The following is a 16786-nucleotide window of genomic DNA, read 5'->3' as shown; positions in this document are numbered from 1 at the left end:
TTGTTTTAGGAGCTATGATTTTATTACAAAACCACTCTTTTAGCATTAGTTGGTTACAGTGACAGCAAGATCCTGCGAGTGTGGCACAGCAGCTCTAACAGCAACACCTGCACCCCTGCCTCTGGAGCCGAGGACTAAGTGCTTCTCACCCATTCCACACAGGTTACCCGCAGCGCTGATACCGCACCTGGCATGCAGGTGTGGGGACGAGCCCATCCTAAGCAACTGGAGTCCATGTGGATGAACCTACAAAAACTGCTTTGTAGGACTCCGTTCCTTCTCCCTCCCCCGCCAGTCACGTTGCTTTAAAAGGATCGAATACTTAGAGCTAGTCGGCCGGGCAGTGGCTCCCAGGAGCATCTCACCTAGTTCCTGTTAAAAAGCGTAACTGGATAGTGCACGTTCTACGCCGCTGGGAAAGGGACGGCCGCTCGTGTCCAAAGCCTGCATCAGGGTCTCACAACAGTAAAAGCCTCCGCCGCGCCCTCCCAGGAGGTGTCAGTGCTGCACACCTGCTGGCAGGTCACTCTCTGGGCTGTGCTTGCTCTGAAGGGATCTTCCAACGTATGTCCAGTATTCCTTTCTTACAGTGTCCTTCTCTTTAGCTAGGATCTCACACAGCTGAAAATGAGAACCAAAAGTTCACTGATGACATGTGTGATTCCTTCCCAGCAATGATGCTTCCAAGATGGCGCAGTCTGACTCAGACCACGTCAGCGTGAGCTGCGCCACTAGAGCTGCAGGCTCTGGCCACCAGTGCCTCGGGGCTGCCCTGAAGCACCAGCAGCCTTGCACTGAGCTCCCAGTGACCGAGCTGGAAGGGGCATGATCAGCTCAGCAGTGGCCCTAGGCAGACCCAGCTCTGAGATGGGATCCCAAGAACAGAGCAACGAGCCCACCAGCTCACTCACCTCTAATGCTTTATTAAGAATGTCCTCCTGGTTATCACACTGGTTCTCTAGCATGTCTTCATAGATATCCACAAGGAAGGCAATTAGGTAGGGGGAACTGTGACTTGGTTGTAAATCAAGTAATTGATTTAACAGATTGGGATATTTGGAAAGACCGCGATCCTGCAAAATCCTAAAAAAAAAATTATTCTCAATTTTGAGAAGGAAAACCAAGAAAGAGTAGAAAGATCAAGAGAAAGTGACTCCTATAACATACATCAGAAAAGAAGACTTATTTTGAATGAGTGAGGTTGAAATGAAATGAAAATTTTAAATTGTATGTGAGCCTCATCATGGATAACTAAGAGCTGAGTAGAATTAGTATAAGAGAGTAATCGAATTTAAAAGTGATTATTTATAACTCAAACTGCAACACACAAAATTAAAGCAGCTGGTGTGTGCTTAGAGGTGAAGGGGGAGGGCGCTGTTCTTGAGTGTTATCACCTAACACAGCTATCCGGAAAAAGGCAGCATTGAGTAGCCTTCTGGTATCTCATGAATGGAACACATTCCACGATGCATCCTATTAGGCTGATTTTTTATGTAAAGAAGAAAAAACCACCTCTTACCCTTTCAAATAGTTCCATGCACTTTCATTATGTGGTACTAGTTTAATCATTTCCAGAGTGTACCTGGAAGAGAAGGACCACAAATAAATGTGTGTATAATTTTTACAAAGCAGTGCAGTAACTGGAAGCCATTTCAGTGAGACTGGCACAGACTGCACACGGGCTTCTGCTTTCATCACTCTGATGCCTCTCTAGGTCACATCACATTAGACCCCACAGCCAAATTAGAGGCTGCCATTGTCAACTCTTACACAGTTCTTCCCTTCAGTATATTGCATCCAATTCTGGGGAAGGATATTTATGAAGAACTTAATGTGGAGGCTCCATTTACAACAGTAAAAGAAATTAATGTGGGAGATTTCCTTGAATTTAGGCTTTCCCTTGGAAGGAACTGTCAGCTAAAAACAAGATTTTCCTTCTATTGTATTGGTAAAGCAATCTTAGGAGAAAAGTCTAAGGTCTATGTACAACTGACAAATCCTTAGTCACTGGAGAGGAGAACTATATAACCTAAGTAGCTGTAATAAAAAACAGCATGGATGATAATTATAGGTCTGCTTTGGTTATGTAACTGTATTCCTATTATGTTAATGTGTGTACGCAATTTAATTAGTAGTTTAAAACCTATACATGCTTAAGTTACTCTACAAGAAGATATGTCAAAGAAATAATCAATCTTCCCATGTTATCTTCCATCTGCTACTCCTATAGCTTTTCTTCTTCCTTCCTAATTACAACGCTTAAATAGAATTCGTGCCTCATATCGAATTTACTGAGTATCATAATTCTTCCAAGTGGTAAAGATACCTCAAGACAAATACTGGGCATAAAAGCCACAGGGCATAAATCTGCAAAGAAGTAAAAAGCTAACCTTTTCAAACAATATTGCCTCTCTCTCACTTACGAACTTTACATCTCCCTGTATGGCCCTGGAAGATGACTGGTTAGCCAGAGACAGGTAAGATTCCTCAAGGGAGGAACAACCTAAGACAGGCACAGTCGCAGGGGGGCCATCAGGTGAGAAATTGGGGATCAACAGAGGTGAGGCTTAGAACCTCACCCCCCGTTTTGAGAGAAATCTTCTGCATCCGTGGATGTTTTATTGCCCTTGTCTACTTGGATTAACACTTAGTCTACAGGCACACACCTGATCATTTAAATTTGCTCTCTTACAGCACTAAACTATGTTTTCTACCTTTATCTTGCATCTACCTACCACTTCAGCATCTTATTAAAAAAAAATTAATAATAATAATAATAATAATAAGGGAGAAATGTGGGATTCACATATAAATCAAGTATAAAAATCAAATGAATATTCATATTTGACCTGATTGTTTATAGTTCACAATGTGTGATCAAAACTGAAAGTTTCTGTGATGACTACCCTTGTACTATTCACCATGTAAGAACTTATTCACTATGTAAGAACTTGTTCACCATGTAAGAACTTGTTCGTTATGCTTCAGAATACTGGAGACTGACGAGAATTACGCTTGGGGTGGATTAATGATTGTACATTGAGCATTGAGTCCCCTATACAGAATTTTATTGTTGTTAACAACTATTTGATCAATAAATATGAGAGATGCCCTCTCAACAAAAAAAAAAAGGGAGAGAGTGGGCATCCTTGTCTTGTTCTGATCTTAAAAAAAAAACAAAACAGCATGGAAATTACATACACAAAGAAAATAAATGAGAAACCAATCCAAATGTTCAAAATGAACACTCCCTTTATCTTCCATAACCAGAACATTAAATATAATTCACAGCCAATCACAACAAATTCCCAGGGAGTCACAGAACTTTGCTTCACTATGATTTTGCTCAATTGAGTATGTCACTGATCAAAGTTTATAATCTTGGTTTTATTGCAGTGCTGTTAAAATAGCATTTTTTTCCCCCACAGAGGGTACAGTAATTCCCCCTTATCTGCAGGGGACACATTCTAAGACCCCAGTGTATGCCTAATGACTACATAGTACTGAACCCTACATGTACTGTTTTTTCCTGTGAAAGAGTTAATTAGGTAAAGAGATTAATAACTAATAAAAATACAATTAAATAATATACTGTAATAAAAGTTACATGAATGTGGTCTCTCTCAAAGTATCTTACTGGACTGTACTCACCCTCCTTGTGAAGATAAGAGGATAAAATGCCTATGTGATGAGATGCAGTGAGGGGAATGACATAGGGTTTATAACACAAAGTTAGGCTACACTGACCTTCTGACTTAGGCTACACTGACCTTCTGACAATATCTGTTTCAGGACCATGGCGGACCTCCAGTAACTGGAACCACTGGAAGCTCAAATGCAGGTAAGGGGGGACTGCTGTAGTAATACATTCACTCAGCATTATGAAAAGGTATTCTCTAACTATTTTTACATGACCTAATGTCTTTATTTTTAAAACAGTGTCCCTGTAGGTCTTAATTAGTCCTTGTAAAAGATTCTTAACTTCATTCTAGCAATATTTAAAAACTTTTATTTACACCTCATGCACGAAAGCGTTATCTATATTTCAACAGTTAACAGGTACTCTGAAGTCAGACAGTCTACTGTAAACCCCATCGGTCTGGCCTATGTGCTCTTAGGCACATGGCAGCATTACCTGGAACATCAGCTCTTCATTGGCTCATAGTGTTATTACAAGAGTCAAATAGGAATTCCTGGCAAACAGTAAATGCTTGATGAATGGTAACCACTATTAAATAATACTAGCAGACTATGTACTCACAAGGTAATACGGCCATGGGACATTAAGTGAAGAAAGAAGTACATGTATTATGATTGCTTAGGTTGCTGTGCACGTATGTTGGCAAGTGTATTTACAAGGCTCGGAAAGCTTCACACTAAAGTGTACAGTGTAGCTCACTCTAAAGCACGGATATGGAGAGAGGGAGGATAAGAGATTCTGATGTTTTAATTTATATATTTCAGTAAAATTTCCCCATACAACTAGATTGCATTACTTTTACAATAAAAGGGAAAACACAGAAAATCACAGGCTATATCTACCTATATTCTCAGAATTAAAAAATTTAATTAACAATCTAAATTTTAGATACCTACAGTTACTCCTAGCATTTTAAAGACTTCTTTTGCCTATCCCAATGGTATGCTAAACCTTAAGGGACTGCATCCCCAACCCCTGACACACGGTAACTCTTAGATTCTTGGCTATTTCTATTTTTACTTAGCAACAGAAAGCTAGTGATCTGCCCTTGAAGGTTATGAGATGTTTGCACTTTCCAAACTCTTCACATTCAATTTTTAAATATAAATTAGGCTTCATTAAAGCCTAGGGAAGTATGCTACAGAAAAAGAATATGTAATATTTGAAATCCCTAAGTATTCACTGGGTTAATTCCTGAATAACCTGGAGCATTCTTTTTGCAAGAAGGCTACTGAACTTCTACAGGATGAGGCTGGCTTTGCTTCAGAGTATCTTTTCTCTAGTCCTCAGAATACCAACCCTAAAAGAAAAGAACAGTAACAGAGCACTGGATAACATGCCTGAATTTTCTTTACTTGAGTCTCTGTATTTAGGTTTGAGTAAAAATAATAAAATTACTACAGCAAGTCCACTGGTATTCTTTAGATCAATACTATTCTACAGAACTTCCTATGATTATGGAAATGTTCTTCCTCTGTGCAGTCCAATGTGGCAGTCACTAGTCACACACAGGTACTGAGTCCAGAATTAGGATTAGTGCACCTGTGAACATTTTACATAATTCTCATAAACTTGAATCGACGCAGCCACACATGGATAGTGGCTGCCACACTGGGCACTGCAGTTGGGAGCAAGCCCAGGCACGCTGAGGGGCAGGTGGCTTACCCCAGAAGGAAGCCTGCAGCGGAGTAATGCAGGATGCTTGCTGGAGGACACACTGGTCTTTTTTTAAATTTAAGTCATTAGAACCTTATAAAGCAGAGGTAAAGGAGCTGGCTGCAACTGTCCAAGCAGTCCAAGGGAGACAACAGGCAGAAGTGCCATAAAAATCAGCTCTTTTATAAAATTAATTATAAAACAACTTTTATAATTGAAATTAGATTTTGGTTTCATCAGGCTATAAAACAATAAATATGTTCAAATTTAAACCAGACACGGAGGCAAAATACACAAGGTCCGGGAACATAAAAACTCATGCCAATTCAGAAATTTCTAGCTCTTGTAACAGCTTTTTTGTATGTCAGAGCAATAGTTTTCAACTAGGATGATTCAGCCCTTCACTGTCTGAAGAGGTTTTTATTTGCCAGAGTTTGGTGGGGTGTGGAGTCGGGGGGTGTTACTACTAGAGCATAGGGAATAAAGGCCAGGAATGCTGCTGACATCTGATGCTGCAAGAACAGCCCTACAGCAAAGACTTATCTGGCCCACACGCCTGCACTAGAGTAACACGGCGTCTGGGGAGTAAGGGCAACAGAACTTAATGAGACAGTTTTAAAACAAACCTTCCTTTAAAACAAACACTATGAAATCTGATTTCTTCTTAATCTGGAGTAGCAAAAATATTTCGAGACCCTTCAGCACCACAAAGCTGAGGTATACCATACTATATATAAATGTATCCTTCTAGTTTCACCTAAGTGTTCTGTCCTGTTGGTTCTGTGAGGGTAGAATCAGGGGCAGTCTTGAACTTTAGGCATCCCCAATCCCTGACACATGGTGAAAACACAAATGTTCTTTTAATGAGTGAACAAATGCAGGTTACTAACTGGACTTCTCTCTCCAACACAGCACGATCATTGTAGCCAGTGGTGTTAGAGATGACAAAGTATCTTTGGTTCCAGACGGAGTTATTTCTCACATCCTCATTAAGGAGTTGGTCTACATACTGCAACTCATTATCCCAAAGTTTAAATTCCTAAAAGAAAACACAGAAGAAAACACCCAATAAAAAAATGCCCATTATTTATAAATAATAAAATTAAACAAACCAAACTTCAGCAAAGCCAAGTAGATAGAACTGAAGACACGGGTCTCATCACATATTTGGAGGAAAATGATAGCTGCAGGTCAAGAAGAGAGAGCAGCCAGTGGCCTGTAATTCAGTACCATATTCCCAAGAACAATTTAGATACCAAGAGGGGTGTTTACACTATTTGACCCCAGAATTATTCTAAAGAACTAAATCAAAAGCAAAAAATGTATATGGAACTCAATGCTTATACACTGTTCATAGCAAAAATTAAGAGGGTAAAACCAAACTTAGTAATAAGAGAACAAGTAGCTATAGTATATTAATTTGGATGTCAATACATAATATGAAGTAAAAAGGAAGTTTTAAATACACATGTGTGATAAAATTACATTAAAATACATGTAAAGAAATGTACACAATTAGATTTAGAAATACATTTTTATAGTATAAAGCTGTTTTGATAAAAAATTATAAGGAGAAAAGAATAAAGAATCTGAAAAAGGAGAATGGTCAAAACTTAGAAATGCTGTAAAAATTGGGGACATTAACTATAAAAAAAGCTAATGGGGGGGGGGGAAGATGGCAGAGTAGGAAGGCAAGGGGGAAACCTCCTCCCCCACACACACCAAGGAAACAACTACAGCAAATGCAACTAACCCTGAAAATGACGTGAAGACTGCAGAACAGACCTTTACACCTGGGGAAGGAGAGACCAGCTCACAGAGAAGGGTAAAGGGGCAGAGCTACCATCAGTCAGGACTCCAGCCCTTCCCCCATCCCAGCCCACAGGCAGGAGGAAGAGAATGGAGCAGAGCGGGGTGGGGACAGGCGCCCAGGAACTCTGCACAACTGGCCCTGATCTGCTCTGGGAACACGAGTCGACACTGCACTGGGTTCTGGTGACTAGCAAGGGCTGGACACCAGAGACAGCTGGAGCACTGTGGGAGGCTGAGGCTCTTACTGCTTGTGGAGGACCCGGATGCTCCCTCAGTCCCACTGACACCCAAAGCAGAGAAGGCAGTTTGAAAGATTTATCAGCAGTGGGAGAGGTGGGGGTTGGACACAGCTCTCTCCCCAGGAAAAAGGGCAGGTGGACAACACTTACCCCAGCCCTCCCCTGACCCAACTCATTGGGTACCCTTGGGAGCCCTAAATGCTCCATCCCCCTTACTGCCAGTTCAGCCCAGAGGTGCCTCCCTGAGCTCTGCCCACCCAGCCCAGCAGCATCAGACTTTGCTGCCCTGTAGGCAGAGGGAGGCTTTCCCAGCTTTTTTAGCCCTTTCTCAGCCCAAATGGGGAGATGCCTTCAGGAGTCAGCTCTGAGCGCTCCTTCCTTCTTGTGGGTAGCCCAGCCCAGCCCCCTAACGCACACCCACCCTGCCCATCTCATCAGCCCAGCAGCAATAACAGTGCTGCAGGGCAGAGGGTGGTCCCACCCACAACATCCCAACAGAAGGTCCTCTGCTTGGCTCACAAAGGGCCTGCTGAGGCAGACTGCCATGCTCAGCAGACTGAGATAGACCTAGACCACTGGAGGCAGACAGGCAGAAAGGCATCCCTGCCCACAGCCCACCACCAGCAATTGGCGCTCCACCACAAAGGAGAACCAGGCACTGGACAGTAAAGAGTCTTGAGCTTCTGGGCACCACAGGACGCCTTCTTCATAAAGTCATTACTCTCTAGAGCAGGAAGCATAGCAGATACATCTAATACAAAGGAAGAAACACAGAAACCCTGACAAATGAGGAGGCAGAGGAATATGTACCAAACCAAAATACAGGATAAGACACCAGAAAGAGGGCTAAATGAAATGTAGATCACCATCTTCTTCATTAGATCTCAAAGTGACAGTCATAAATATGCTCACTGACCTGCAGGGAAATACTGACGATCTCAGGGAGGACTTCACAAAGAGAAGAGATGAAAAACAGCCACTCAGAGCTGAAGAACACAGTGATCGAGATGAAATACACAATGAAGGGAATGAATAATAGATTGCTGCAAGCAGGGGAGACAATCAATGAGATGAAAATTAGAGAACAGGAGCACAACGAAGCTGAGAAACAGAAAAAAGAGTCTCTAGGAACGAGAGGACATTAAGAGAGCTGTGTGACAACTCCAAATGACACACTATTCACATAATAGAGGCACCAGAAGAAGAGAGACGAAGGCGTAGAAAGTCTCCCTGAAGAAGTAATTGGTGAAAACTTCCCCAAACTGGTGAAGGAAATAGATTCTCAGGTCCTGGAAGCTTAGAGAGCCCCTAACGAAAGAACTCCCAGAAGACAACACCAAGGCATAACAATTAAAATGACAAAGATTAAGGATAAGGAGAGGGTACTGAAAGCAGCCAGAGAAAAAGGATTACTTATAAGAGAAACCCTATCAGGCTATCAGCAGGCTTTTCAGGCAGACCACAGACCAGGAGGGAGGGGCATGAAATATTTAATGTACTAAAACAGAAGGCCCTTCAACTTAGAATCCTCTACCCAGCGAGATTACCATTCAAATTTGAAGGAGAGATTAAACATTTCCCAGATAAAGGCTGAAGGAATTTACAATCACTAAACCAGCATTTACAGAATATGTTAAAGGGACTGCTGTAAATGTAAATGTTCTTAGTTTTCACCATTGAAAATAAACCCACAGTAAAGGTAGCAGAACCAATTATTTACCAAGCAAGTATGAAATTAAAACAATCCAAAAGTAGTAAAACCAGTCAAATACATAAACCAGTCAAGTGGTACACAAAAAATGCTTATTATGACACCTAATATATAAAATATGGAGGAGGAGGAAGAAAAAAAAAGTACTTTTAGACTGTGTTCAAAACAGAGCAACCATCATCTTAATATAGACTGTCATATATTTAGGAAACTATCTATAAACATTATGGTAACCACAAACCTAACGCCTATAGTAGATACACAAAAAATCAGAAAAGAGAAATCCAACCACAACACTAAGGAAAACCATCAAATAATAAGAGATGAGTATAAGAGAGGAAGTAAGGAACAGAGGGACTACAAAAACAAGCAGAAACAATTAATAAAATGGCAACAAATATCAGTAATGACCTTAAATGTAACTGGACTAAATGCATCAATCAAAAGACACAGAATGGCAGAATGGATAAGGAAACAAGACCCGTCTATATGCTGCCTTCAGGAGACTCATTTCAGACCAAAGACATACACAGACTAAAAGTGTAGGGATAGAAAAAGATATTTCATGCAAACAACACAGAGAAAAAACCAGAAGTAGCAATACTTACATCAGACAAATAGATTTCAAAACAAAGACAGGTAACAGGAGACTCAATGATAAAGGGGTCAGTCCAGCATATAAATACCTATGCACCCAAAATAGGAGCACCTAAATATGTAAAACAAATACTAACAGAATTAAAGGGGGAAATAGAATGAAATGCCTTGATTTCAGGAGAATTAACACACCACTCACATCAATAGACAGATCAACCAGACAGAAAATAAGGAAACAGAGGCACAGTACAATACATCAGAACAGATGGACTTAACAGACATCTACAGAACACTCCATGCAAAAGCAGCAGGATACACATTTTTCTTAAGTGCACATGGAATGTTCTCCAGAATAGATCACATACCAGGCCACAAAAAGAGCCTTAGTAAATTCAAAAAGATTGTATCAAACAACTTCTCAGACCACAATGGTATGAAACTAGAAATAACTTACACAAAGAAAACAAAACCCCCCACAAACATATGGAGGCTAAACAACATGCTTCTAAATAATCAATGGATCAATGAACAAATCAAAGTAGAAGTCAAGTAGTATGTGGAGACAAGCAAAAACAAAAATACAACAGTCCAAAATTTGTGGGACACCACAAAAGTGGTTCTAAGAAGAAAATATATAGCAACACAGGCCTACCTCAAGAAACAAGAACAATCCCAAATAGTCTAAACTCACAATTGAAGAAACTAGAAAAAGAAGAACAAATGAAACCCAAAGTTAGTAGGAGGAGGGACATAATTAAGAGCAGAGCATACATAAATAAAACAGAGAATAAAACAATAGAAAAAAAATCAATGAAATCAAGAGCTTATTCTTTTGAGAAGGAAAAACAAAATAGACAAACTCCTATCCACACTTATCAAGTAAACAAAATTAGAAACAAAAGAACAGTCACAATTGACACCACAGAAATATAAGAATTATTAGAGAATTCTATGAAAAAATTATATGCCAACAAATTGGACAACCTAGAAGAAATGGGCAAATTCCTAGAAAAATATCACCTTCTAAGACTAATCAAGAAACAGAAAATCTGAAGACCAATTACAAGAAACAAAACAGAAACTCACAACAGACAGAAGTTGAGGATCACAGCTGAATTTTACCAAACATTTAAAGAAGAGGTAATACACACACATCCTTCTTAAAGTATTCCAAAAAGCAGAAGAGAAGGGAATACTTCCAAACTCATTCTGAGGCCAACATCACTCTAACACCAAAACCTCAACAAAATATTAGCAAACCAAATTCAAAAATACATCAAAAGGATCATTCATCACAAACAAGTGGGAGGATGGTACAATATTTGTAAATCAATCACTATGATACATCACATTAACAAAAAAGGAATAAAAACCATGTGATCATCTCAATAGATGCTGAAAAAGCATCTGACAAAATTCAACATCCATTCATGATAAAACTCTCAACAAAATGGGTATAGAGGGCAAGTACCTCAACATAATAAAGGCCATATACGACAAACCCATAGCCAACATTGTACTTAATGGCAAAAAGCTGTTTCCTCTAAGATCGGGAACAAGACAGGGATGCCCACTCTCACCACTTTTATTCAACATAGTTCTGGAGGTCCCAGCCACGGCAATCAGACAACACAAAGAGATAAAAAGCATCTAAATTGGTAAGGAAGAAATTAATTTGCAGATGACATGGTATAATACACAGAAAACCCTAAAGAATCCACCAAAAAACTATTAGAACTAATAACTGAATTCAGCAAAGTTGCAGGATACAAAATTAATACACAGAAATCAGGAGAAATCAGGAAAGAGAAATCAGGAAAACAAGTCCATGCACAATTACATCAAAAAGAATAAAATACCTAGGAATAAAAACCTAATCAAGGAGATGAAAGACCTGTACTCTCAAAACTGTTAACACACTCATAAGAAAAGAGTACCAAATAAACAGAAATCTATCCTGTGCTCATGGATAGGAAGAATTAATATTGTCAAAACGGCCATCCTGCCCAGCGCAATTTACAGATTCAATGCAATCCTTATCATAATACCAATGGCAGTGTTCAATAAACTAGAGTGAATAATCCTAAAACTCATATGGAATGACAAAAGACCCTGAATAGCCAAAGCCATCCTGAGAAGAACAGAACAGTCCCTGACTTCAATCTATACCACAAAGCTACAGTAACCAAAATGTAAGACATGAAGCCATAAAACCATTAGAAGAAAACATTGGCAAAATCTTTTGAACATAAACATGAGCAATTTTTTCTTGGACACAGTTCCTACAGCAAGGGAAACAAAATGAAAATGAACTGGGACTACATCAAACTAAAAAGCTTCTGTACAGCAAAGGACAGCATCAACAAAACAAAAAGGCAACCTACGGTATGGGAGAATATATTTGTAAATGATTTATCCAATAAGGGGTTAACATCCAAAATTAAAGAACTCATATACCTCAACACCAAAAAAACAAATTTGATTAAAGAATGGGTGGAGCACCTGAACATACATTTTTCCATAGAAGAAATACAGATGGCTGAAAGATACATGAAAAGATACTCCACAATGCTAATCATCAGGGACATGCAAATTAAAACCACAATGAGTTACTACCTCACACCAGTTAGAAAGGCCACTATCCAATAGACAAGAAATAACAAGTGTTGGCAAGGATGTGGAGAAAAGCCCTCCCACACTGTTGGTGGGACTGTCAATTGGTGCACCCACTGTGGAAAGCAGTATGGTGGTTCCTCAGAAAACTAAAAATAGAAATACCAAACCACTCAGTAATTCCACTTCTAAGAATTTACCCAAAGAAAACAAAATCCCTGATTTGAAAAGATATATGCACCTCTCTGTTTACTTCCACATTATTTACAGTAGCCAAGTTATGGAAGCAACCTAAGTGTCCATCAATAGAAGAATAAAGATGTGGTACATATACACAATGTAATATTTTTCAGTCATTAAAAAGAAATCCTGCCATTTGCAACAACATGGATGGATCTAAAGGGTATTATGCTAAGTGAAATATAAAAACAAAACAAAACAAAACGAACAAAATAGCAGTAGACTCACAGACATTGAAAAGTGACTGGTGGTTATGATGGGGAGAGACTGGGGTGGGTAGGTGGGGAGTGTGGCAGGGATAAATGTGCACAAAGATTCTCAATCAACACATAAGTTGGTCACGGGGACGGGAGCACAGCATGGAGAATATAGCTAATGATTCTGTAACATTTTTCTATGTTGACAAACTGCATTAGTGGGGGTGAGAATTTAATAATACGGCTAACTGCTGAACCACTGCGTTGTACACTTGAAACCAATATAAGACTGTATGTCAACTATACTTCAAAAAAAAAAGCGAATGGAGTTGTATTTCTTATTTGTGTCATATATGTGGCACAAAGAGCAAAAAACAATTTCATAAAAAATAAAAATGAATATTTTTAGAAAATGTATCTCTTTAATCAAATTTAGAAAAACTTCAAATTTTAAGTAAGAAGATTTTTGGTGAAAAGCTCTTAGTATAATGAAGTGTACAGTTAGCAGCCATCACTGGAAAAAAATCCACAGGAAACACTAGAATTGTTTGCTAGAACAAATAAAATGCCCAGGGTGGGAATTATAACTATTCTTTTCTATTCAGGATTTAGCATATAATTTTAACAGCGGGAGAGAAATGAAATACATAATAGTTACTGCAAAATCATATTCAAAGCTTATATATGCAAAAACCTTACTTATTATGTATTATGTGCTTGTTAAAGTGTAACACGTGTATTAAAAACATTACAGCTACTTTTTCTATCCAATTTACTAACAAATATAAGAGATGATGCAAATTCAATCTAAAAATAATAAAAAGTTACCATCATTCTTTAAGATGAAGCTACTTACCAACATATCTCATGAGATTATAAAGGTTAACCAACATGAAGGGCATCAAGTTGTAATTAAGTGTCTTACTAATTCTATCTTGTGTGTTAGTGATCTGTGTGCTTTGGTTCAGAAATACACTTACAACTCAATGGTAATCTTAATTATTTAATTTAGTTAAAAAATAAAAATCTGGAAAACACTGTAATAAGAGAGGCAATACCTGAATAACCCACTGTCGATGTTGCCAGGCATGGTAATTCTTTGCATCCTGGTTAAGAATATCAGCAATAAACTCAAGCTCCTGAGATGGATCTTTTAGCCATTCCACTAATACTCGCCTATGATGCCTAAAGAGGGAGAAGAAGGGAGAGGTTTGTGTTCATTACCACGAAGCTACATGTGTTGTACTAGGTGACAGGGAAGGACACTCAAGAAACAAACTCATCTCTAATTCTCACGACTCTACTGGACAGAAAAGGTAACACAAAAGAAATTCCAAGGGAAAAACTTTCAGAACACTAAGAGTCAAGAAACTTAAAACGGTGATTTGTGCATAAAATGAGATCAGATAGTTAGGGCTAAAAGGTTTACCTGAAACAAAATCTGTAAGTACAGTAATTTTTTGATGACCACAAAACTGCCAAAGAATCCTGAAACACTCCCTGACAGCAGGAGCCTGTGGGACATGTTCAATCCATAGGAGAAACGCCTCTGGGTGTAAGTAGGCGGTCTGTTTTTCTTAAGTCCACCGTGTCACCAAACAAGCAACTGCTCATTCGGCCAGTTTGTGGGCAAAATAGGATTTCAATTCTACTTTGGCAAGCTGCTATAACAAGCTGCAACTTGGTCAAAAGAGGAGTTTCTGTGCTGGGAAAATACTTCTGAAAGTTTCCTATTGAGTTCTATTTTATAATTTTTTTTAGCTAAATATTTGTAAAAATCCATTAGCAAAAGTGTTAAAAAATTCACTGATGGCTGCACATATTTGGAGACATATTAAAACCACTGAAATATACACTTTAAAATGGGTAAATAGTATGGTAATTAAATAAATTAAGCACAATAAAGCTGTTTTTCAAAAAATCCATTAACATTCATTATACGAAAAGTGAGCAAGAATGATGGGGAAAGATTCAATGCTTAATAAATGATCTATTCTGCATGTATAAAAAATTTTTAAATTCACCTTACAAAATATTAAGAAGGCAAGATGCTACCAAGAAGAATATACTAGAGGGAGAGGTTTCAGAATAAATTATTTTAGAAACCTTCCAAGTCAGTCAACACTAGTACTAATTATTATTTTCAGGTTTGCTGGCAAATTCTGTAATTTAGGAATAACTTCAGAACTACACACTTTGGCATGTCAAATTTACACTCTGACATTCTATGCCTTAAAGAGTATTAACTAAATACAGGGTTTTAATCCTACAGCAGAAGCTTTCATTGTGAGAATTCATTAAAAAGTGATCAGTTAATTAGGACACAAGACCTGTATTAGTTGTACTGCACTGCTTCTAACAGCAACTAGCACAATGGGCTATTGAAAATGTTCGGCAACTTAAAAACTGCTGGGTTTTCAACAGCAGCTTCTCTGGGTAGCTCTGAAATTTTATTTTTCTTAACAAAGGTGAAAAGGTGTTAAAGACAGTGTCTGTAATATGCACAAAAGAAAGCTATTTCTCTGCAGCATAAATTATATGTAACCAAATACTGGAAGTACTTGCCATATCTGGATTATACAGCCACAGAGTTTACATGAGCACCTTAATTCTGCAGGGTAAATCACTTTTTACTGAGGGTCCAAAACTCTCTAGGAATAATTGCTTTTTTCACAAACACATTAAAAAAATTTTCTTAAAATTTTGGTATCATTAATATACAATTACATGAGCAACATGCTGGTTACTAGATTCCCCCCATTATTAAGACCCCACCACATACCCCATTACAGTCACTGTCCATCAGCATAGTAAGATGCTATAGGGTTACTACTTGTCTTCTCTGTACTATACTGCCTTTCCCGTGCACTCCCCTGACATTATGTGTGCTAACCATAATGCCGCCTTTTCCCCTTATCCCTCCCTCCCCACCCATCCTCCCCAGTCCCTTTCCCTTTGGTAACTGTTAGTCCATTCTTGGGTTCTGTGAGTCTGCTGCTGTTTTGTTCCTTCAGTTTTTCTTTCTTATGTTCCACAGATGAGTGAAATCATTTGGTACTTGTCTTTTTCTGCCGGGCTTATTTCACTGAGCATAATACCCTCTAGCTCCATCCATGTTGTTGCAAATGGTAGGATTTGTTTTCTTCTTAGGCTGAATAATATTCTATTGTGTATATGTACATCTTCTTTATCCATTCATCTACTGATGGACACAGGTCGCTTCCATTTCTTGACTATTGTAAATAGTGCTGCGATGAACATAGGGGTGCATATGTCTTGTTCAAACTGGGCTCCTGCATTCTTAGGGTAAATTCCTAGGAGTGAAATTCCTGGGTCAAATGGTATTTCTATTTGTAGTTTTTCGAGGAACATCCATACTGCTTTCCACAATGGTTGAACTAATTTACATTCCCACCAGTAGTGTAGGAGGGTTCCCCTTTCTCCACATCCTTGCCAGCATTTGTTGTTGTTTGTCTTTTGGATGGTGGCCATCCTAACTGGTGTGAGGTGATATCTCATTGTGGTTTTAATTTGCATTTCTCTGATGATTAGCTATGTGGAGCATCTTTTCATGTGCCTGTTGACCACCTGAATTTCTTCTTTGGAGAAGTGTGTGTTCAGCTCCTCTGCCCATTTTTTAATTGGATTATTTGCTTTTTGTTTGTTGAGGTGCGTGAGCTCTTTGTGTGTTTTGGATGTCAACCCCTTATTGGATAGGTCATTTATGAATCTATTCTCCCACACTGTAGGCTGCCTTTTTTTTCTATTGGTGATGTCCTTTGCTGTACAGAAGCTTTTCAACTTGATATAGTCCCACTTGTTCATTTTTGCTTTTGTTTCCCTTGCCTGGGGAGATATGTTCATGAAAAAGTCGCTTATTTTTATGTCCAAGAGATTTTTGCCTGTTTTTTTTCTAAGAGTTTTATGGTTTCATAACTTACATTCAGGTCTTTGATCCATTTCAAGTTTACTGCCTGTGTATGGGGTTAGACGGTAATCCAGTTTCATTCTCTTACACACA

At 38.7% G+C, this 16786-nt stretch overlaps 1 protein-coding gene across 1 annotated transcript in view; it reads right to left on the bottom strand.

Annotated features, from left to right (window-relative positions):
• Positions 1-16786, bottom strand: part of FNTA (farnesyltransferase, CAAX box, subunit alpha) — a 31819-nt gene continuing 15033 nt past the window's right edge. Inside the window, exons 5-9 of the mRNA XM_037015069.2 lie at positions 13824-13950; positions 6247-6395; positions 1520-1582; positions 912-1083; positions 1-621 (exon numbers count right to left, since the gene is read on the bottom strand). Of these exons, the coding sequence (XP_036870964.1) occupies positions 499-621; positions 912-1083; positions 1520-1582; positions 6247-6395; positions 13824-13950 (634 nt within the window). The 3' untranslated portion in view covers positions 1-498. The remainder of the gene's footprint in view (positions 622-911; positions 1084-1519; positions 1583-6246; positions 6396-13823; positions 13951-16786) is intronic.

This window comes from Manis javanica, chromosome 12 (assembly GCF_040802235.1).
Source record: "Manis javanica isolate MJ-LG chromosome 12, MJ_LKY, whole genome shotgun sequence".
Taxonomy (NCBI): domain Eukaryota; kingdom Metazoa; phylum Chordata; class Mammalia; order Pholidota; family Manidae; genus Manis; species Manis javanica.
Note: the sequence above shows the minus strand (reverse complement) of the source record. Positions and strands in the feature narration are given on the sequence as shown.